The sequence below is a fragment of the Colias croceus genome, chromosome 5 (assembly GCF_905220415.1).
Source record: "Colias croceus chromosome 5, ilColCroc2.1".
NCBI lineage: Eukaryota > Metazoa > Arthropoda > Insecta > Lepidoptera > Pieridae > Colias > Colias croceus.
In genome coordinates this window covers 4,817,743-4,842,664 of record NC_059541.1, presented here as the reverse complement: position 1 = coordinate 4,842,664, position 24,922 = coordinate 4,817,743, and the positions used below count along the sequence as shown (strand labels likewise).

The following is a 24,922-nucleotide window of genomic DNA, read 5'->3' as shown; positions in this document are numbered from 1 at the left end:
CTCTAAAGTATCGTCGCTATGGACACTTTATCAAGTAATTTGTTAACTTCAATGTCGATTAAAATTTATTCCAAACGTTAATTTCAGGAGGATGAATTATTTTAACGTTTAACTTTTATTTAATAAAATTAATGTGGTGTTTTGGAGAAGGTATTATAAAAAATAAATACGGTTAAATAAAATGTTTTGAAAAGATTTAATCTTCATAATACTCACGTGAATGATTCTTAACATTTCGAGCGTTCATTAAGAATACTGGCAAATGTATAAAAGATTGCTAAGAAATAAGTTTTATTTAAAATATAAAAAAGTTAAAATGGTCTTCACTATTCACACACAAAATAGAAATGTTATTTAAAACATGCAACTCTTTTTGTACTCTTTTCTAAAGATGTTAAAAGTTTTATTGTTATCAAAGCAGTACCCGACTGAGATGTTACAAGAATGTCTTTGAGCAAATCGCTGGCATAGTCGCGCCAAGCATACTTTACGTCAGGTATTTAACTCAAATAATTAAGGGTAAATCTTTACAATTAATTAATCCTGAGATTGTCAACGAGGGTACAGCATGCATTGGAATCCTTTGAAAATGAAGACGATGCTTGAGGAATTTATTAGCATTTTGTTTTTCTTGTTTGTAAAATAATGGAAATAACATTGTAATAAACTTTTAGAAAAAAATTCCAAATTATAAATTGTTTGTCTATAGGTAAGTACCTATATTTCGAAGTGAATTAAATAACTCGCCATGTTATTCCACTCGTACATGCCATAATAATACCTATATCAAACCTGATCCGCACATATTTGAAGAAAACATTAACAATATTTGAAGGAAACATAAACATTATTTTTGGTCATGAAATGAAAACATGAAAATCAAATTGTAACATTTTTTGAATTTCTTGTAAAGTAATAGGGCAGCGAAAGTAATCATAAAGACTTTATAATTAAAAAAAAAGGGAAAACAATGATTCCATGTTTACCACTTTTATGTTTTTAATAAAAGTTGAAAGCTTGTTCTTTGAGACTTTCAATATGTTTGTTGTATTTTTTGAGATCTAACTACAAATGGAAAGAAACAAAACCTTTATAGGTACTCACTCTGTTGATCACTTTAGAACACCTTGTTGTCCGTCTGTCTATCTCTCTGTCTGTCAAGACCCGTTTTCTCAGGAACACATTGAGGTGAAATTTATACCTATCAAATACCTACTCAGGTCCACAAAAATCAAACTTCCATCGCAATTAAACTTCAAAAGATACAGCAGTTTATACTGAAAATTTTTGACATGCGCAAGAGTATCAAAAATCCAAACCAAGAGTGTACTTTTCGTCAACACTCAACATAAAATCTTAAAATGTGTGGTGGAAGGTGCGAAGCAATGCTTTATAGCGCAGTTAAAGAAATAAATTGTGAAAAGCATGTCATATTTAAAGTAAAGCATATAATAAAAAATAAGTTTGTACAGAACCCTCGGTGCGCGATTCCGACATGCACTTGGCTGGTTTTATTTTATTTAATGATCAATAGATCCTAGCCAAATTAAATAAAGATGTAAGAGTACTGATGTCGGATATTTACGTAGTCATAAATTGTTATGATTCTTGACATTGGTCAAGAAAAAAACTTATGAACGAAAAAAACGCTCTTCCGCATATTACGGTGCAATTAGACCAAACGAACATAGAGCTAGAGCTAGAGCAAGAGCATTATTTCGTGATCTTTAACCGACTTCAAAAAAAAGGAGGAGGTTATCAATTCGGCCGGTATTTTTTTTTTTTTTTATGTATGTACACCGATTACTCCGAGGTTTCTGAACCGATTTACGTGATTCTTTTTTTGTTCGATGCGGGATGGTGTCGAATTGGTCCCATAAAAATTTTATTCGGATAAGCCCAGTAGTTTTTATTTTATGAGCATTTTTGTCTGTAGGTATTTGTAAATTTTGCAAGTGCAAGTTTGAAGTCGGTTGTTTTTAACGCAGTTATCACTTGTTTAGTGTTAACGAAAACTCGTATTCGTATTAGCATATTGCATAGAATCTTTTCGAACACAGTAAGAACAACGAAATAATGCTCTGCGCCTGTTTGTAAACTAACTAAAATAACTACTACCTATTTGACATGGTGGGGTAAGGATGAGCATTCGCTCGTTTGATCTAAATGCACCGTTAGTAGTAGGTAGTACTTACCTATTGACTGATATATTTTTTTACTCTTTCATTCATTTATCCAGTATAAAATATTGCAGCACACAATTAAATGAACATTGACCACCCATCTCCTGAACTACTGATAATTTTACCTCAGGAAATGGGGTATTTGCACCTATAGATATCTGTTTATTCTATATTTTCTAGTTATAAGAACCTACATACAATAAATAAAAGTAACTTTATTAAACTCTCAAAAAAATTCATGTTCTCTTCTCACATAATACAATTCTTGAACCTATTTCACATAAAAATACTCTCCAAGTCACTCAATACTGGTCATAATAGACCTACTAAGATGTTAGCTGCATCTGTTATCAGCTTAGTAAGCTAATTGTACGCTAATCAGTCGTTAATTATATCGTGCGAGTCGCGCGTGACGTCATTATGCGAATCCGTGCACAATCTGCACTGCACTGTCATGTCCCACTTAATGTAATTTGTCATGTCGTTGTAATTGTCGCATCTAGTTTGATCAGCCATTCGACTATTGTCTTGTTTCATCATCGATAACTAGAGAATTTGTAGTGCCGTGAGTGACATGCCGATTTACCATTGGAATATCGATCTTGGAATACTGACACGATTTGTTATACGAAAATATGTGTGCATATTATTGCAGTATATTGCTTTATGTATACTGTAATGAATAAAGTTAATCAAGGGGAAAATTTTCGATCACTAATGTTTTTAACATGAAAACCTAAGAATCAACATACCTAATAGGTACCAATATCAAACTCTCACGCAACGAATAAAAACCTAAAAACTCCACCTCGCTCGCTCAAACTAGTTTTATGTAACATAAAAGCTGAAAATCGAAATCAATTAGAAGACATGGAATTGAACAGACAATCGGATAGTGTTATGAGCACTAATTCATTAGCGGGCGTCATTCGGTAACCCGATAGCGCGTCATTTGTGAGCGCCGTCAATCGCGTGTGATTAGCGTGATGTGATCGCGCATTAATTGTTCAGTACTGCACATGCGAACTGGGATTATATACCGATATATTTCCCTTTTATACGTTTCGCTATTATCACTGTTATATACGTTATACAGTCAGTATCAAGACTTTTCCTGATATTGTCACTTTTTAATAGAGTTATAAAATTAACGGTACCATCAAAATTGTTCGATTGTTATATTGGTAACGTTGGTACTCACCACCACCATTACATATAGGTACTCACCTATATGTTAAACATTTTGCCCTTTTTGTAATTACTGAATTAAAATACTTATTACATTGAACTCCTTTGATCTCTCAACACGTTTAAATATAATAAGCGATAAGGCTGCATTTTTCCATTAAATATTTGTTTTATCACAGGATATATAAGTAGGTATATAATATTATAGTCAACGTAATAAAAGCGTTTTTTATGTCACTCCATATCAAAACAGCTAATATTGTTCCTTTAGGTTGTTTATACCAATCGAAAAGCGATGCTCCCTTAACCCTATCAAACTATGAACTATTGGGACCATAAAAAATCGTCATAAAGCCAGTAAGCGAAGCGCAACCTGCAAATAAACGCAGCGTTTGATCGTAAAACTGTCGGATTGAATTGTTTCAGGTGACCGGACTACGGATCGGCTCCCTGTAAACGACGGCCATATTCCCTTTCGAGATTTAATTAATTCTACACTACTGTTTAATGGAACTGTGATACACTGGCGGTAAATGTGTAGGTACACCCATTAATTTTGCATTCACACATTTTTAGGAAATGTTCTAGAATCCTGTTAAAATATAATATTGCCAGAATATTGACGCCAAAAATGAATTAAAAAATGATCTTTTTTGAGTAGAAAAACAATTTTTACTTGGTTATACTTAACGTTACTCGTACGGAGTTTTTCAGGAGTAGCTAAATGGGCAATCCTATTAAAAAAATTAAGTGTTGTATTTAATTTGTATCATTTAAGTTCATAAAAACATTAAGTGGTTTCGTGCTTGTATATTCAATTAATTGTTTAGTTATTTGAAAATTTTATCAACAAACAAAATAATATTTTTAAACTAGCGCATAAAACAACTTATCCACCAATTTTACGGCGATCGTTTAAACCGCGCATCAATTGCTAGCCCAAAAATAACATAAAACAAAGGGGCTTACGGTATATATGAATTCAGGTGCAGGTAGGGTTCATGTGGGCATTAATAATGATAAATTTGAGTCATTAATTCGTGAGGATTAGTCGCGCAAGCGAGTGCGCGCCGCCGATAACCAAATATTAACTCAATTACTAACGAGACGCCCGCTCGCCATTCAAATGTCTGCTAATCCCTTCGTTGTAAAGCCGCCTGGTATTAGCAATGGTCACTCCTCTTAGGGGATTCTATCTTTGTTTTTTTCTGCACGTTTTTGCGTTCCATTTCGTTGTAAGACTTAAAAACTTTTTGAAATGAGCTGAAATTTGTGTTTTGCGATTTAAAATTTACAAGAAAATACTTTAAGGTAAGTATAGATAAATTAATTAAAGTTGCCTACTTCAAAATGAAATGAAGGAGAGGTATGCCATTTTACTATATGAAACAAAAATTAATGACATTATGGCTCTACAATTTTTGTCTTCGCTTAAATATTTTACGTATAAGTTGTTTCTAATAAATATTTAAATAAATTCTCGTAGACAAAATAAATAAAAAAAGAAAGGAAATAAAGTTTCCCATCTTATGTATCGTTGACTGTTCTCGTACTTTAAGTCAATTAAAAATAAGTAGGCGATATTAATCAAATCACGTCGTAATATATTCTATTGAGCTGAATTATAAACGTTTAATTATGTACTAATAATTTATTTGCAAGTGGCTTATCCATTAGCGATATCGATACACAATCAACCACAGTGGTACTCATATTATCCATTACTCGTAATATGTAATTGTTAATTAACTAATTCAATTAATTGCATCCAATCACAGGGACAAATGCTTTGTTAGCTGTGACAGATTAGTCTACGAATAACGATCTAATACTGGATAAGCATAATCTGATGTTATTACATGACAACATTTAAGTAAACAGGACCATGGGCGTAGCTAGCCATGGGCTCAAGGTGGGGCAACAATAAAAAAATAATATGTAACTAGCAACTGTATGTACCCAAAGTCATATCCAGGTCTTCGAACCTCAAATGCCGGTGGCACGGCCGCCGGCTGTGCCGCCGGCATTTGCGAAGGCATTTGCGAAGGCATTTGCGAAGGCATTTGCGAAGGCATTTGCGAAGGCATTTGCGAAGGCATTTGCGAAGGCATTTGCGAAGGCATTTGCGAAGGCATTTGCGAAGGCATTTGCGAAGGCATTTGCGAAGGCATTTGCGAAGGCATTTGCGAAGGCATTTGCGAAGGCATTTGCGAAGGCATTTGCGAAGGCATTTGCGAAGGCATTTGCGAAGGCATTTGCGAAGGCATTTGCGAAGGCATTTGCGAAGGCATTTGCGAAGGCATTTGCGAAGGCATTTGCGAAGGCATTTGCGAAGGCATTTGCGAAGGCATTTGCGAAGGCATTTGCGAAGGCATTTGCGAAGGCATTTGCGAAGGCATTTGCGAAGGCATTTGCGAAGGCATTTGCGAAGGCATTTGCGAAGGCATTTGCGAAGGCATTTGCGAAGGCATTTGCGAAGGCATTTGCGAAGGCATTTGCGAAGGCATTTGCGAAGGCATTTGCGAAGGCATTTGCGAAGGCATTTGCGAAGGCATTTGCGAAGGCATTTGCGAAGGCATTTGCGAAGGCATTTGCGAAGGCATTTGCGAAGGCATTTGCGAAGGCATTTGCGAAGGCATTTGCGCAGGCATTTGCTAAGGCATCTGCGAAGGCATTTGCGAAGGCATTTGCGAAGGCATTTGCGAAAGCATTTGCGAACGCATTTGCGAACGCATTTGCGAACGCATTTGCGAACGCATTTCCGAACGCATTTGCGAACGCATTTGCGAAGGCATTTGCGAAGGCAGAGACATTCGCGATTATGTTAAATGTTATAGAAGAAAATTAAAAAATAATTGATAGTATCTCTCTTGGTCGATGACTATTGTTTAATACTGTGGTTAAATAGCAATACCTAGATTCTTCACTTCAATAATTCGAATGCACGTCTTTCGCTGTATGACCGTAAGATATCTATGATCCAGAAAATTCAAATATGAATAAATAATATTTTTAAATGTACCATAATGTTTTAAATGTTTTAAAAATGAATGTATGTTTATTTAAAGCGCCTTTTAATTTACTGAGAAAATGTAAAGACCAAGGAAGATGAGCATTTTTGTACAAAAACCATACAATTCAAATTGTGCTCTTGCGCACACAGCTACTGTTATTAGCGCTATTGTAAGTAATATTGTGTTTACTAGTTAGTATAGGTATTAATTTAGAACATAATCAGGAAATGCATATTTAGAGGAGAAGTATAACTTAAAGTTGTATAACTTGAAAAATATTCTTAACATCTCTACTACAATTAAATTTCAAAACTTTAAATTATTAATGGGTGAGTTAATTAAAAACCGTATGTTATTCCATAAAGATGTAGTTTTCTAATGGTTTGTTATTGAGTTTAAATAAGGGAACTAAAATTTAATTTAATTTATTAATGATATAAATTACTTAAGGATATTAAAACTTAACACTGATTAACTCTATTTTCTTATTTCTTATAAATTGTTATTCACACAAAATAAAAAGCAGCATTATCCATTAGGATAATTTATTAACGGTTACAGCCTAGGTACAGGTATTTACAGCTGACAGCTGACGAGACAACCCGTCACAGTGCACAGTGCACTGTGACGGGCATCTATCATCGTAATTACCTATTGGATATTAATTACCGACGGAGTAATACGTAAACGGTTATCATTTTAGTTCGAATATATATTGTTGATAGTTATGGAATAGAGAATAAGCTTATAAGTGAAATTTAATTCTCAAGATCATAAATAATAGCACGGAGTCATACATACATGATACATAAAATAGGGTGTACTAAATAGGTATCATGAAATATACGCAAACAAATAAAGTGATATTACAACTTCTTCATAACACGCGCGTACATTTGAATGTCCCTTGATTCGTAAGCCTTTAACAATCGGCTAATTTCGCCTTTATTCATTAAACAAACGTACCCGACCGAAAGCAAACTTAATCCAATCCGCGAATGAAACGAAGTAAGACGTTGACTCAAACAAATTATTTGACATAATGTCGTTAATTAGAAACCCTCCTTTGTAACTGAGGGTAGGGTAATTAGGTTCGGATGCTCTGAATGGGCCCTTTTTCTGCTCGTTACGGCTAAAACAAAGGAGCAAAGAAGTAAACAGACCTTATTCAGGCAAGAATTTGCATTGGAAGTTGATAATGAATGGAATTGAATGTATTCTAGTTGCTAAACAACTGAAACAGACTTTAAGGGTAAGTTTTATACATGATGATATATTGATGATGATATATTTTACAACTAGCGAGGAGTGAAGCTTTAAAATTTAAATAATTCTTTTTCTATGTTCACTCTATAGTCTAATCTATGAATTAATCCTCTTATATGACGATTGTATACGGACAATATACAATTATAAGTTGTCCATAAAAATTGCGATTGCAAAGTAAATGAGAATCTATTGCGACGTAATTCATCAAGAAACCATAATGAAACCTCAGAAATTAAAACATTTAATGTGGCGAAAATTTTTATTTTTGTTCAAGGAAAATCGTCGTAATTGTAACGTCATGTTGATTCATATCTTTCCGAAGTTCAGCGAAGAAAAATATTGGCTCTTGGCGTCGGTTACGAGTCTCCCCTCTAGGTTTAATTGCACCACCATTGTTCTGCTTGATTTGATTGTGTATCTCTCTTTAGGGTACAATCATAATAACGAGCTTAAAGCCAAACTTGGATGTGCATTCGAAAGAACGAGCGAAATAATTGTAATTAAACTTTCAAAAGTTATTTTACAACGAATGATTCACGTGTTTTAGAAACCATTGAAATTGAACGTCCGTTTCAAATTACGTCAAACCTTGGTTATGAGCGTTTAAGCAATAATACAATTAATGGAATTTTAAGATCTTGTAGTAATAACGTTGTTAATATTATATTATATTACGTTTTGCATTCAGTAACTTTATATAAGCTACTTTTCGATTTTTCGTTAAAAGCAAGCTTCCGAATATCAGTAAACAATGATCCAGCTAGTGTCACTTTGTTTCCTAAAACTCAAATAAAATTCATTTTGTTTTGGATATTTGTAGTCGTATATTTAACATATAATCAATAAATACTTGCATCTAATAATATACAATCACATACATCGAATAGATTAATAAATATTGTATTTAGACTCAAACATGCAATACTTAGGCATATAGAGTGGCATGTCATGTACACTCTTTCCTTGACAATTTCAACAAACAACAACTTGCTCCTAATTGTGTTTGCGATTCCTTTAGAAATCTCTTTTGACTCGACTACAATAATTGCGAAAACTCGTTTTGAAACGACGTTAAATACGACCGAATTTCAGATAATTAACTCAGATTACGGTCTCAGCGTATAATTCGCTTTTGTTGCAGAAAATTTGAAGAAAGACAATTTAACACAATATTCATGGAAATATACACAGGGCAATGTAAATACATTTGTCGCATTGTAAAATTATATTATAGAACGAGAGGTTTTTGTCATCAAACGGAATATTATTTATTCCTCAAATTTTAAGTTGCTTATAATTGTTTAAGAATTCAAATCGTATGCACGTCATTGCAAATTGCATTAATTAATTTTTATTTTAAAACAGATACACAAAGTAAATTTCAATTTGTTTTCATGATATTAAATGTTGTGAAAACAATAGTTCAACCACCGTGAAAAAATTCAATATCGGGTAACTTAAAGCCCATGCAAATTCAGAAAAATCTATTATAATCTGCATCGCACACTGCTGGACGCTCTTTTCATTCGATGCCTTTTGTTGGCGGATTCAATTAAGTTTACATCGGCGCCGAGGTCAGTTAATAAAAACCGAAGCCTACAAAAATTGGCGCGTAAATCAAATTCAATAAAGTGCGGCACACAATAGTGTGGGACAGAGCATCGGAAAATGACGCCGTCAAACAATGACTACCTGCCAAGCGAGCCTATCAACTTTATGTTGCGAACTACGTGTTTATTTCATTTGAGAAAAATATGGTCGTGTATTTAATTATAGGAATTCTCTTTGTTCGAAATACGTATAACATTTTGTTTCTCAATCAGTTATTTTCATATTATTTATATAGCATTACTGTTTCATCGTATGGAATATCAAACGAAAAGGTACCTACTCTATTTATCAAATCAGTCCGACATCTTGAAGTCTATACGCATTAGCTATTTGCCATAACTACACTGATTGGAATGAGAGTCACCCTTTCACATTAAGAATTCCCGTCTACCTTTCCACGTTCCCGAATTAATCGCCCGAGAGCCTCTGTCTATTAAAGTTTCTTCGCAAGTTGTTTAAGAGGCTCAACTCCCTTAAAACTCTGCAGATAATGTTAAACATTCATTTAAGTGCGCAGGGTCCGCCCAACTTCCGAATCGTCGTATAAATCTTCTAATTCTTCAACCGTTTAATATTCATATCACCTTCGCGTCGTAGCTATACTGTATGATAAAGAAAACTTTCAGTGAACTCGCTAAAATTCCCCTTTGAATCTTTTATTGCTGTAGAGTTAAACGCCTTCATGATCGTCGCTTCGAAGGTAGAAAATGTTCGTTTTAATGTTACATAGTAGACGTATACTGTGCACATAGTAACCAATACCACCTAAACCCGCGACTTCGTGCAAAGATTCAAATTTATATTAAATTCTTCAAAATAAATTATTGCCTTAATGTTGCCTATAGTCACATAAATAGTTTCATTAAAATCAGTCCAGAAGGTACTTATTGCGTGAAACCTGGACAACACACAGTCCTCCATAATTTTAATTTTTATTATTTATTTAAACGGAATAAAAGCTAATCTTCTTCTTTGTCATTGATTTATTTAATAGATATCTGCTTAGAATATTACTTACAGAAAATGGGAGTTAAAAAAATTAAGTTATTCAATTTAGATCCACTAAAAAAGAGTCGAAAATATTCGCTAAATGTTTTATGCATTTACCCAATTTCAAAACAGAAAAGACGTGGAGCCGGCATGTAGAATTGCGCCCGCCCAAGTCGTGTTCGCAGTCTTTTAAAATAAACGGCTCTTTTTACATTCTTAGCATATTTTTCAAACGGCGACGGCACTCAGAGCGTATTAATACGCGTCCTTAAACACCCCTACATGAATAATTAGATGTTTTAGGGATTCATCCTCCATCTTATCTGTAAAACACGCGTTTAAATTTGCAAACTCATTCTTTTTGCGTTATAGAGGATAATACGTCTTAGCTCGGTTACGATTCTGATTAATGTCTTTGGCTGGAGTCGCGGCAACTTTGTTAGAGATAGCGGTGAATAAAGAGAAGTGATTCGGCTAATTTGATTTTTATGCCAAGGTATAAAACATGGATAGGACCTTTAGGATATATTTAGTTACCATGTTGCAGTAAAAAAAATATGTATAAGCTTTATTAAGCTAGGTAATATTTGACCTAAAAGAAAAAAGTTTTAGATACAAGTCGTCCTAATAATATATCGGTCAATTAAGGAAAGCTGGCATGTTCACAGTACTCACACTTATGCAATTTCACTTACAGTATGTTCAAAAATAAATGCTACTCTAGTTTCATTTTAGACTTGAACTGTAAAATGGGTGCGTTGTAGATAAATATATTATGCAAATATAATTATGAAAGCTCTCATAATTTACCTGTAAAATTATACTTTAAAAGTAAGTAAATCAATTGATGAAGTTAATTATTTATTCTAATAATAATCGATTGGATAAAAGTATTAATAATCATTCAATTATCAAATAATAATTAAATTTCAGGTCATAAAAACAATACAAATAACACGTGCGCTCACTCCCAACACACGGATGGTTGTTTTGATAATGATTTAAATAACGGACGTCTTCTGCAGTTGCGGAGCAGTCTTGTCCTGACTTTAGTCGAGTAAAGATATCTAAGAAATATTATGTTTGTAGTAAGTACGTAATACCTACCAATACGCGCTAACAAATATGTGTTACATGTTTATTGTATAATTTTCACACTATTGGTTTTAAACTCAAACTCAAACATTTATACAATTAGACTTCTTCTAGAAGCACTTTTGAATCGTCTTAGCAGTTTAACAGTTTTAACATTTACCACCAATTCAGAGAGCAGTATCTATAGAGAAGAAGAAGAATCTATTTAATCATACCTAATCGTAATCTTCTACTTCACTGAAACTTTCATCGCTCGAAGAACTCGCCGTCAGTAAATGAGTCAGTGTAATTATCTACTTTTGGTTCTAATTGAATATATTTTTCCTCATGTTCTCGCGTCTTTCTCCAAACGTCACTAAACATATCCAGACTAATATGGCATTTGCTTCCTTTCTAAATAATTCTTCCACAGTTTTCAAGTTAAAGTTCACATTTTGTGATGCTACTTTCCCTTTAATTATGCCCCATAGTAACTCTATTGGGTTGAGTTCTGGATGGTATGGTGGAACGCGCAATACACTATGTCCATGATCTTTGAGGATTGCATCAAGTAAAAATTGTGTATAGTTTGGCTTATTTTTTTTAATAATGTGATAACTCTGATTATTAATTAGTAATTTGATTTTTGAAAAAAAAAATGCCGATTTTAGTCAAAATTTATATTTTTCTAACAAGATCCTTATCATCCAAATTTCCACCTTGGTGAGAAAAATTGACATTTCTAATGAAAATGAACAAAAAATTAAATGATTTTATTAAATACTGTAAAATAGTCTATAATTTTTTCCATTTACTGTATCACAAAATTCTTCATAGATTTTTAGATATTCGTACTACACCAATTACATCACCCTGTCTTATAAACAATTGCAAAATATGACACATACATAGGCCGGGAGATACTGACACAAAATTTCGGGTCATTTGTAACAGAATGGCGGTTCTACAGAGGTCTTATTACGCAATGACTAAAAGAAAAATGATGGTCAGAACGCTGGTACCGGCGGACTAGTCGCGTGGGCGTTAGTCGAACTCGTCGTATAAATAGCGAAAGTCAAACGATTTGTAACACAAAAATTTTAGAATTTACCGATAGCCCATAAAAAAGATGTAGTCCGCCGGTACCAGCGTTCTGACCATCATTTTTCTTTTTGTCATTGCGTACTAAGACCCTTCTAGACCGCCATCCTGTTACAAATGACCCGAAATTTTGTGTCAGTATCTCCCGGCCTAACATGTGCAATGTGTAAATGTGTTGACGTTCCAGCTCTTCTTAATATATCAATAGTCATAAAAAAATTAAATTACATTATACAATTGCATAAACAATAGGAAAAAAGTATTTAATACAAAATTTAAGCGTGAATTGCTTATAAACATTTATGAGAAAATTATATTCTTCTTTCAAAATAAATTTTGACAGTTATCGTATGCCAAAAAAGACATGGTGGATTTTCTGAATAAATTCTATCAATAAATCCTGAATATTTAAAATATGCGTAAAAGTTTGGCATTCTTATTGGCTGGTAAGATTTCGTTTCCCAATTCATGTATTAATTTGTTATTATGTAAAACACAAATGTCTCTTTAATTTTCAGCATTATTTGTGCAAAATGTGGTCTCGGAAGGTGAAATTGAAATCAAACGAGGGACATATCCCTATATGGTAATATCACTAATGTCTTCTTGAAAATTAGAGGAAATTATTAAGCATGCCTATAATATTTCTATGTTATTCTAGGCGTTCATATACTATCCGGATGACTCCGTAGTAGACAAGAATGGAGATCGAATTACTCGTGCCGGTATCTTGGTAAAACCAGATTGGTTAATTACATCGTCGTTAGAGACCGATGTTCCTCTATCCTTTCCAAAGAAAACTCTTGTTGCTAGACTTGGAAGTGTGGCTATTGATAAACATTTCACTATTAACGAAGACGAGGATGAACAGGAGAGCGAAGTAAAAACAAAAATATTTCAACTGTTTTTAAATACAATTGAAAGCTATGCTAAACTCGACTTTATTTGTAGGTAATACAGATCATCCGACCCTACAACTTTAGTGCCATTGAATGGTGGTATAGTGATATTTCCCTGTTAAAGACCCTAGTACCATTTAATATTACTACGTCAGTTGCAATCACGTCAATTTCACCGAAGCGAACATTTACTGAGAAAGAATGTGTTATACTTGTATATGCGGTAAAATCTATTTATTTTAAACAATTTTTTATGATATTCAAATCATGTATTTAATATTTAAACTACTTTTTAGAGAAAGAATACAAATATAACGGAAGATAGGTTCCTTATCCAAATTCCTGTTGACATCGTTCCGCCGACATTAGAACATTGTGGAAGTCACTTCAGACAGAATACGATGATTTGTGCTATGGACATTGATGATAAGAAAAATACGTCCTATTCAAGCAATTTCTGTCGCGTTAGTAACTTTTTTTAAGAGAAAAATATGAAAGGCAATTTGTTTGTAAATTTAATCTATTTTTTTCTTAAATTTTAGGGTAATAGTGGGGGACCACTTTTATGTGACAGTGATGTATATGGGTTGCAAACGTACAGTGATGGTTGTCAAGAACCACATCTTTATCAACTATTCTCTGGTTGGACTGATTTTATATCATGTGGCATACAAGACATTTGCGGAGAGAAACAATGCGCTAAAGTGTGCACAGTCATAAACAAGGATACTGATAAATATGCGCAAAACATTGTATCTACTACTTCTGAAAAAGCTAAGTCAGAATCTACTACAGTTGTAGTGACTAGACCGTTCGAAGCCGAAGATATTATTTTGACAGAAGAAAGTAGTCCTGCCAGGCCCACTGCGACTACTACAAAGGATGACGAGATAACTACTTCAACGCATTCTAGTACTAAGGATTTACCCGTTGAAAGCTCAACTACGTCATCTACATCTGCACCTGATAAGAGTAATGATGATGAAGACGCGAGACGGTCTAATGTGGAAGCTCAGCAAGAACCAGTGAAGAAAGTTAAAAGTTCTTCCACAATTATCATACCATTTCCAGTCTTTCATACTTTGCCGTTTATCTGGACGATAATGTCGTTTATTTAAGTTTTCAATATCTATCAAATATAATTTTATGTTCAGGAAGTAATGTTTAACTTTTTGTTTGTGAAAGCACATGCATATGGAAAATAAATGTATTTTATAACAAATCGATATTTTATTTCATAGGAAATTAAACTATTTCCTAGAACCTTAAATGAGTACAATATGTAGGAGTATTTTCTCAATACGGTCTGGAAACTTGATAATGCTATTAGAGCAAACTGCGGAGGCGTTAAGCCTGCAACCTTACTTAATTCTACTTATTCTCAAAACTTTGACGCTACAGCCAGACCGGAACATCTTGCTCCAAATATTGCCGCTTGAATTTCCTTGTTCTTAGTTCAAACATATTTTTAATTGCGATCAATATATAGCATTTTTAACTAAAGTAGCAGTAATCGGAGAATTTCGAATTACATAATCTGTCTACAATCTGGTGTGTACAATAACTTTGTAACTAATATCTAATTTATTTAGTTTTCTTGGTTTTATTTTAAATAAATATTTAATAGGTACCTCATTATAAAAGAGTTACAATTATGTCTTATAAGTTATAATTAGATGCAATGAATCGCTAACTAGAGTGAGTTTTTTGTCTAAATTATAATTTACCAAAATCTCCACATAAATGCCAAATGGTTATATATTGTGGTTCTAACTTCTAACAGTTCTAACGCTGAACTCTTTCCCAAAACGAGTATTTTCTTATTGAATTTTTTAAAATTTTCCTTCGAAATGTATCTTATTACGATTCGATGCGTTTAAGTTCCGAAAGAAGCTCGCATTGGGAACTGTTATGCATATTTTAAAGCCAAATTTACTTACGGCAAACTCAACGTACCGAATGAAAATTCAACTTGAATTTTTCTGTAAGAACTTTCAAATGTTTTTATGTTCGACACAAGATAAAATTGATCATCGATATATTCTGAAATAAATGTGTCTTACAACTAGGTATTTTAATGTTTCACTTTAAATCTGAGTATAAAATTATTTCATACATATTTAGTTATCTCTAACCTATTATCTAAAAACCGCTGTTATAACATCACATTTCATACCCATATCATAAATATTATAACTTGCATTACATAAACTTAGTGTGTACTAGCCACCCACAATAAAACATTACTCACACGAAAACTAAAGCGCCTGTTTTGCTTCCTGAGCAATTTTCTTTATACCATACTTTGTCCATAAAATTCTAAGCTGAACAAAATTTAAGCAATCTACTTAATGTAATGAGTTAACAAACAAAAGAAATTAATTCAACAATCTCATAAAAAGGAATAAGCAGTTCATAAAACTTTTAATAATTAAAACTCGAATAAAAATAAGAGATGCTGCCCAGATAATACCATTTCTGTGAAGCTTTTGTACTCTTTCGGTTTCGCTGTATACGCAGAGGACGAAATGTGATTTCATTCTTTGTTAGGGGTCTTTTTAATTGGTCACGACGCGGAACCATTTCCAAGGATAAATCCCTGACTGGAGGCAGGAGGGTGAATAACTGAAAACTGTCGTTAACTCATCTTGTCTGGACATTAACTGTAAATGCTAAACAAGATATTAAAATAATGATTGTGGCTCTTTTGGGAGTTTTTTATTTTTCTGTTTATGTATCTGTGCATATACTAATTACTTACCTTTAAGCTTTGGCCATTCGTTTGTCACATGGAGAAAACTACGGGCAAATACTTTTTTTTAATTTAGCATAACAGACAGTCAGAATTTCACTTTTAACTTCTGGCTTTTACGTGAGTATTATACATTTAGAAATTGAAGACTTTTTACGCGATTTACCCGTAACCACGCTCGCTGTAAAGTGTTCGAAACGTCGAGAAAATAATATAAATAATATCACGTTTAAAATCCGTTAAGAAGTCTTTAATTTCTTAATATCGTATGGATTTAAAAAAGTTGTAAATCGAGAGACAAGCAATTACAGTACTCCTAAACTGATAGTGCGCATAGAAAAATTCGTCACCGTTCGGCAACTGTCATATTCCCCGAGCCCCCGAAGACGATATGTATATAGTGTGGTTAAATGTATTTTCTTCATGCATAGTTTATTAGATTAGTTTCATTGTGATTTTATAGTAAAAGAGATAAGTAACGAAATTTGTTTCGATAATTTAATGTAAGTTGATAGCGATGATAAGCCACATGTTTGCCAATATATTATGTTTGTTGTATTGATTTACTTGGAAAATTCTATACTTAGAAGTTAGAACTATTAAAGTGTCTTACTGAAACTGGCGTAATGATGGATGTATGAAAGGTTAAAATAAAACAAAGTTTATATTAAAAAAAAATATTTTCAAACACTGGTTTACATTTAAATTGTGAAATCGAATCATTAAAACCTCAGTCCAAAGGATTTACAGAATCAGGGATTATCTCCATTTCTGATATCGTAGAATGATCAGAACTTTCATTAAGCTCTTATTAATTTTCACTTTCCCCATTGCTATCTGCCACCTGTGTAAATAATCATTTTACCGGAAAATTCAACTTTGAAACAAAACTAAGAAGGGTATTTAACAGCAGCTCTATATAATTCCATACAGAGATAATACGTGCGGTCACCACCAATATATAAAGACGACTGACGGATTTTTGAATTTTTTGACTGACAGGCTACCGTCACCTATCGCCTGAATTGTTTTCGATTGTGTATGACTCTGAATTGACGCCTATTTTTTTTTGAACAAGGTGCAAGATGCAAGTGCATTGTTTAGGGCACTTACGATTCAATGATTCGGGGTGATTCGGGTGTTTCTGGAAATACGATAATTAGCGTAGATCTGCATGCGCATTATTAATTTTGGATTATCTATGAATTTTACAGACTTATGAATAATCAATTAACTTTGTCACTGATTGCAGTGACAAAGTTAATTGATTATTCATAAGTCTGAGGTGAAAGGTAAATTACGTTAATAATTAAAGATTGTTATTTAAAATTAAAAAGTTGGCAAGCAAATCGGTATAAGTAGAGCGTTATATTAGAAATTGATTAGTTAGGTAATGTGCAGGAAAACTAGGCCATAATTATAGCAAAATACAACAATAAATTCGATCAAAGAATAACGGAATCGTCAAATCTGTTGCGTCTGTAGGCAATTTTCAATCTCTTTCCCATTTATGGCAGTAATAAAGCGACCGGGAAAAGTCAACAATCAATTTTGTATTTCAATTTATTCCCAACCATCTAAGTTGGTGCGGTGATAAGAAAAAGAAAAACGCGTTCATTGAAAACGGAAATTATTGCAAGAAGCCATCAGTGGTGTGCGCTCGGCTTCCTACGTTGTTTATTTTTTTATTTCCACTTTTTGTGTCATAAGGTTTCAAATTTTTAATTGTGCCGTGTCGGCCCATGCCATTTCTATGCACCTCATTGTACAGTTCATGGTTGAGGAAGCAGTGTTCACGAAATTAGTCAAGCGTCTCGATTTTATTTGATTACTCATTCGACAACCCTTCGGATGGACGGCGTTTAGCGATCAAACGTGTGCCTGTGCCTACCCATATAGTGTTTAATTTTTATATTTAAATATGCAAAAAGAATTAAACAAGCTATAGGTACTTATAATTCATATACACATATAATTTTGCCTTGAATTATTATTATATTACATAATGATTCAATTGGAAAGGGTTAAAACAAAAATAAATAATACATGAAAACAATTAAAACATGAATCATAAAAAGGAGAGTAATAAATTTGCATGTATTTTATAGTTTCTCAGAAATGTAGAGCTTTTTCGAGTTAGGTACTATCGCTTTGTTTACCGTCGAAATTAAAGATGGTATCGATAACAATTCTATCAAAGTGCGTTAGGCCGACAAAGAGGGCCGGGTGAAAGGAAATTGGGGTGATTTTTCTCTTCTTTTCACCTCACTCGTGGCCACCAATATTCACTGGTGAATATTCACTGTTATATATGTCGCAGTCATCGTGTTGAAACTGCTATTTGATTGAATGACTAGCGCCTTTATTGATTTCTTAAGATGACGGCGACATATTTAACATATCTAACATTCAGGTTTTAGAAATAAATTAACTAAGCAATATTATGTATGAAAGGTAGGCTCATATAAAAAATCGGGAAAATACCTCATTTAATTTTGAAATCTCCTTATATTCTCGAGACATATTGTGTGCTTTATATAGAAATTTCAAAGGTTTATATACTATATACAAATGAAACAAAATAATAGTTTGAACAAAATTTTTATTCATCTACGTCTTTGGTCATATCATTGGTTAGGAGCCTGACATGTTCATATACACAATGTGTATTCACACAAGATAGTAACATCTCTTATTTAATTGGGAATGCATTATATTCACCTAATTAAATGCGGAAATATCGCTAAGTAACTAATTTGAACTATTTAGAATAATTATGAATTTTAAATTTTATCAACATGTACCATTTTTCTATGATTTAATATTACATATTATACACCAATTCATTATTATAAATTACAATAATCTACTTAGCATAGGAATATTATTTACATAAATAATACAAACATTATAACAATGTTTAGTAAACTTAACAGTTATTATACAATTATAATTACAAAAAATAACAATGTTGCTAGCGGGTAAGGCATAAAATAAATTTTATTATATGGCCAGGCCAAAAATAAAAAAAATATAAACAAAAATAACAAATTCATGTTGATGGCATTAGTATAGGGAAAACTATTCGTATTTATGGCGGTCTTAGCGCAAAAAAATGAAAATTCCTTCAATACTAGGATTTTTCTCTATCCTGGGGAAAGTTGAAACTGATGTTCACAATCCTGATACTTTAAAAACAGCAGAGAATAAAATGTATAATATATAAAGCTAAGGTTTTCTAAATTGTGCCATCGTAACTGTGTCTTTGCACTATAAGTTAGTGATTTAGTAAACAATGATTTGATGGTATGATTTGACCCTATAATGCGGTCTATAGAATATTAACATTGAGGTATAAGGGCACCCTATTTACGAAAACCCAAGCTTAACTGCCTTATTAATTACAAATTGTATGGATTACTTTAGTAGAAAATTTACACATATAGTTTTAATAAGTAACATAGTCTTTCACCCGCTGTTCATCTACACTTTACATGTAACATTTATTTTATTCTAATACAATTGCCTTATGAGATCACCTTAACAAACAGACTAAATACATTTCAATATAACCAATAATCTATCTAATATAATATATTGGCGAATTAAAAATGAATATAAGTTTTGGCATTTTGCTCTTTGTTCTATAACACGAAAGTTTCGATAAGTGCGTAAAACGCGAGTATGTCACTACACAGACTTTACGGCACAAGAGTTTATTTAGTATGCACTGCAGCTTCCGAAGTGAAGTGCAGAATTACGGTTGATACTTGGCATACATGGGTAAGCCTCACACTCGATAATCTCAGCTGGACGCAGAGAGCCCCAGGGGCTTGAGGTGCGGGGGAGCAGCGAAGGGGGCCGGAGACGACCCCGACATGTTGTTGTTAAGATCACCAGAACGACTGGACCCGTTCATCAGTCCACTCATTGCACTGCTTGTCTGTTAAAAGATAAAATATATTAACACCAAATAAAAGGTGTGTCACAACTCAAAACCCTAATCAGTCGGTTGTTTCATGACTCTCATATAAACCAAACGAGTTGTCTAACACCACAGTTGATTTGGACACGAGTTATGGTAACAAAATATGTTGCATATCACATTAATCCTTGCTTCTATATTGATTTTCTTAATAATTAATAACCAACAAGATAATATATTGGTCATTTATCAATAAAATTCTTGTCTGAAAACACTTTTAAAATTCATTTTACAGTCAGTAATGTCAATGCGAAAATGTTGCAAGGTGTGTATAAAGTTAGATAAACAATATGCTTACCGGTGGTGGAGGCAAGTGTGTAGTCTGTCGCTTGAGATGCGCCAGCGGCGGCGGGTTATAGGCCATGTTTGCGAACACTAACCTCTCTTCATAGTCGTATTCGCAAAGGATTTTATTCTCGCAGAGGTAGAATCTGTCACCCACGCAAAATCTACGACAAAATAATTACTTGTTAGAAAAATTATTAAACATTTATATGAACACTTGAATAAACCATATTTTTATCCACGGTTTTCCGAATACAAAATATGTACAACAAACCAATTTATTAATTCCAGAAATCTCTTTAACTGTTCGAATAAAACTCATTGAAATCCTTTCCAGGAATTCGAAACATATGAAACATTTTTCGTAAAATTAGCATCAGAGTTCATTCATAATTACAAACAGAATATATGCTTTTATATAATTAAACATAAAAACTTGTATGATACAAACTAAATTGTATATTTAATGTGTTACGAGTTTATTATTAATTACAAATTTAGTACGAGTTTATTACTATTTTGAACATGAAAACGCTACTTAATTGTTCATTAGAGAGAATTGCACTATTTTACAAATATGTATCTAATACACAGTTTCTTTGAGGCATGGATTCAGTAGGTATGGTAAAATTTAACTAAAGGTATATACGATACAACGACTAAGCTTGTAAAAACCATTAAGATGATATCGCAGGTTTATCATTGTTTTACGGGGTGCCAGAAAACCCACCGAAAACGTCTTGGAAATAAAATTTACCGTTGCCGTAGGAAAGGTCAACGCGAAGGAGGTACGATAACGTCACGCGAGCGCATCCCTCAATGTGGCAAACAAAGGCATCCTTCGAGTCGGCAGTCGCCAGTGGCCGTCCGGAACCGCCGGTGATAACACCAAACCTTATCTCCCTTCCCACCCCTCCCCGCGTCTTTCCGCACCCCGCAGTGCCGACCACCCTGCCAACTCTTTTGTTTCACTTGTCACAAAAATTAAGCGCAATAGCTCGGCTACAAATGTCTCTTTTTTAAAGGGCCAATTTCCACCGCAACTCAGTCGATTTCGCCGCTCTTAATTAACTTTATTTCCTGTTCTCTCCGTTCCCGACTTTTGTTTTTGGGGGTTGTCCTTTTTATTTTGCTATTTTTTGTCTGCAGTCGCGTAATGGAAAAGATGTAGAACGAAATTTTAATGACTGGACTCAAGTTAGGCTTTGTGTATCGCGCCATTGTGTCGCGGCAGCTTTGGCAGTTGACGATTTATCTAATCGGACGTAACTTAAATTAAGTTAATTATTTTTCTATTATGAACGCATCGAAAAATGATGATGTACAGTTCTACGTTTCTACAATATTGTACGACACAAAATGACCTGACTTGTTAAATCTGAATTAGAAGTGTCCTCGGATAAAGTTAAATAAGTTAGATAACGATCAATTACATAACAAAGGTAGCAAGAAATTCTAGAAAAAAGTATATTTAAATCACATAGAAGCTAAATTTAATCGTATGTTAACATTTGATTAAAATAACTAATAAGCCGGAGTTGTGATATTGATAAACGTCACGTCCTCATCAGAAGGATGCGACGCAGTAGCGGCAGCGGCGCGATAGCCCGACTCCGGCCGCGGGCGCGCCGTCAGATTGGTACTAAATTATTTAACCGTTTAGCGATATTCGCCGTGATACCTGCCGGCCTCGCTGCCATCGGACAGCCCGCAAATTGGATTCAGATTTCTGTCGGCCGTGGAAATAGAATTGTATGTGATATTTAATACCCGTTGCTCCATATTGTTAGGTAAACACGTGCAGATATTGAAGTGTACACGCGTATGTCTAAATTTTTCCAATAGTTTGAAATGAAAGGCTTTTACAAAGAATTACATTTTTACGAAATAAATGGGCACGTGCGTTTTATGTTTAATTTTCTATTCAAAATGGATTTGTGATTCTAGATAGGCAAGTACAAATATTATTTTTATTTATAGCGATAAACGTATATCCTAAATAATTTTATTTCTTTAACCTATGTCCTATACTAAACTGACTGACTCTCCTTTCAATGTACAGTAAAACATCAAAAGATACCTGGCAGAGTTTTAAAAAATGTACATTATGTTAATAAGTTATTGAAAGAAATATTTATTTTAATGTTTTGTATGAATGATACTACATATTAAAAAGACTCTTCAATATTATATATTCCCACTCACCTACATATCAAAAAGCTAGTATAGTGTATTTCAAAGGCAATAGACGTCTCCTAAAACATGCGCAATATTGTTTCGTACTAAAACCATTAAAATGCATACACAATTTGGGAAAGATGTCACTCGAGATCTACAAACACGGGAAAGGTCCACCAGTGACGTATAAACCATTCAGAGAAGCTCCAATCTTCGCGACCTTTCTATTATTTAAGCGAACAGACCGGCGAAGATTGCTCTTCTTCTAAAACCTTATTCAAAATTCAATCTTACACGTATTGCAAAGTAAAAGACAATGTACCTACTGAAAGTTCTAGTTGTATTGGATTGTAATGTTTCAGTAATTTTTTATACAAGGTTAAAAAAGATTTGATTACTCCATTATTCATATAAAATACGTTAAATAAGTTCCACCATTTCAACATTAGTCGGTATTGCAAATCAATAAAACTTTAATCTCTTTGCTTAATATTACCTAATAACTGTAACTCTAACATATTTAATATCAAGCCATAGATACCGATTTATAATCTGTCATAGCTCCGCAATATTACAGACTACATATCATTTTATCTGTATCAATTACAGCTTATATATCCATTAGACGTAGTCTAGTTTAATAAATATGCATACGTTCCCAACAAACATTAGTATACCTGCAAGGGAATATTAAGCCGTCGTTTATTGCATCACACTAGACTCGTATCGATAACTTCATCAATAAGTTCGCTCTTTGAGCTAGACAGATCATCGCTCACCGTTTGATAACCGAGTTGAGAGCGCCGGGGAAATCAAAGAGTTTATCTTTGTTTACCAATACAGACTATAATTTCTGTTTTGTATACCTAGCGACGGAACAACGCTGAATAAAACAATGTGTATAAGAGAGTCAATCTGTTTGCTAACAACTGTTTTATAAATCTGAAAATAAGCATATTACATTTTTGCTTTGCAATAATCTAATATCTTTATTAACTCGTACAGAAACTTTGCGCCAACATAAAATTGTTTCCTCAACCAAAATGATTTACGCCGTGCACATAAACAATCGCAAGTCTTTAAAAAGCGTTTCTTTATTCCGTGTAGCTTTCTTATGTAGCGGAAAATTTAATCGCGCTCTTTGTTTGGTGTCCGTGAGTTGAATAAACCATACAAAGTTTTCGCTCAACAATATACCTGTCCCTTTCGTTCATCACATTATTCTGAATATTTTATCTCGCTTATAAAAGAAGTCTCGTAGTGGACTTGTGTTCAATATAGCTACGTCCCCGTTCAATTTTCAGGAGCGCAATCGCTTTTGACAGGTGAGAAAATTAAGTGAGTGTGCTCCGTAAGGCTTCCGCTAGGACAATAGGCTTAGATGCTCCGATAGTTTTTAATAACGTGTCCCATGGAGATTGTGAAGATATTGTCTTAGGTAGAGTCAATCGGCTACTTTATCGTAATATGTGATGTTTCAATTTTAAAGAATAGCTGATGACTGATGGCACAATACACAACGTGAACGTAGAATTTAGGAATTGAATCTTCTTTTATTGAAATATAGATATCGCAGAGCCAGCAAAAATATCATAATAATACAATTACCTGTGATTGCATTGTTGACAAGCAAAGCATTCCAGATGATAGACATTGCTGCGCGCACGCATCACCATCTCGAAAGCAGGGATCACTTTATTGCACGCAGCACAATAACCCGTGTTGCCGAATAGCCTGATGACAAACATGATTATGATAATTATGAAGTTATATGTATTAGTATCGTAATTCAATGAAATAAGAATGTACAACCCTGCGTCACACCTAAATAGCAACGTGATGCTATGTTATACCTAACTACCAAATCTGTGATTTACACTCTGAAGTAGCGAAAAATTTAATTAATTATGAAAGTAAAGCAAAATGTAAACAACCATTTAAATAAAACGTAAAACGTAAGAAACAATATCAAATTCAACATTTTGCACAAAATAACAGAAATAAACATAATCTTATTACCTAGGTTCTAAACGATTTACCTAATTCACTCCTAGATTGACAGTGTACATTTCTGACTTGACAATAGGTACATGTTTTGCGACAATTATCTCAAAATAAATCATAGTTTTGAAATAGTTAATTCCAAGTTGTAATATTCTTACCTACCAGTATCTGTTCAAACCAAATACAGCAACTTTGTTCGCTATCATAAAGTCAGTATGTCTTTCCATTCTATAATTTGCATGCTATTTAAAGCCTCATCTTCTGGAACCGTAAATAAGCAATACTTAAATCCTAATTAGTATAGACTTGTATCTGTGATTGAACTTCTTATATGTATTATGTAGCCATCAGCCATGTTAACATTGATGCGATTGTTAACTAATGTTTAC

The 24,922-nt window shown here is 33.4% G+C and overlaps 2 protein-coding genes across 3 annotated transcripts in view; one reads left to right on the top strand and one right to left on the bottom strand.

The window, feature by feature from the left end:
- The first annotated feature begins 12,797 nt into the window (after positions 1-12,797).
- LOC123692020 lies at positions 12,798-14,520 on the top strand. Its single transcript, XM_045636643.1, has 6 exons — positions 12,798-12,876; positions 12,949-13,016; positions 13,092-13,310; positions 13,382-13,552; positions 13,626-13,793; positions 13,872-14,520. The coding sequence occupies exons 1-6, from the start codon at positions 12,846-12,848 to the stop codon at positions 14,445-14,447; spliced, it is 1,233 nt and encodes a 410-aa protein (XP_045492599.1). The 5' UTR covers positions 12,798-12,845; the 3' UTR covers positions 14,448-14,520.
- Positions 14,521-18,666: 4,146 nt separating this feature from the next.
- Positions 18,667-24,922, bottom strand: part of LOC123692031 (LIM domain only protein 3) — a 43,423-nt gene continuing 37,167 nt past the window's right edge. For both annotated transcript variants that reach the window (XM_045636654.1, XM_045636655.1), the window contains exons 4-6: positions 24,138-24,263; positions 20,365-20,515; positions 18,667-20,024 (exon numbers count right to left, since the gene is read on the bottom strand). In XM_045636654.1, the coding sequence (XP_045492610.1) occupies positions 19,887-20,024; positions 20,365-20,515; positions 24,138-24,263 (415 nt within the window). In that variant the 3' untranslated portion in view covers positions 18,667-19,886. The remainder of the gene's footprint in view (positions 20,025-20,364; positions 20,516-24,137; positions 24,264-24,922) is intronic.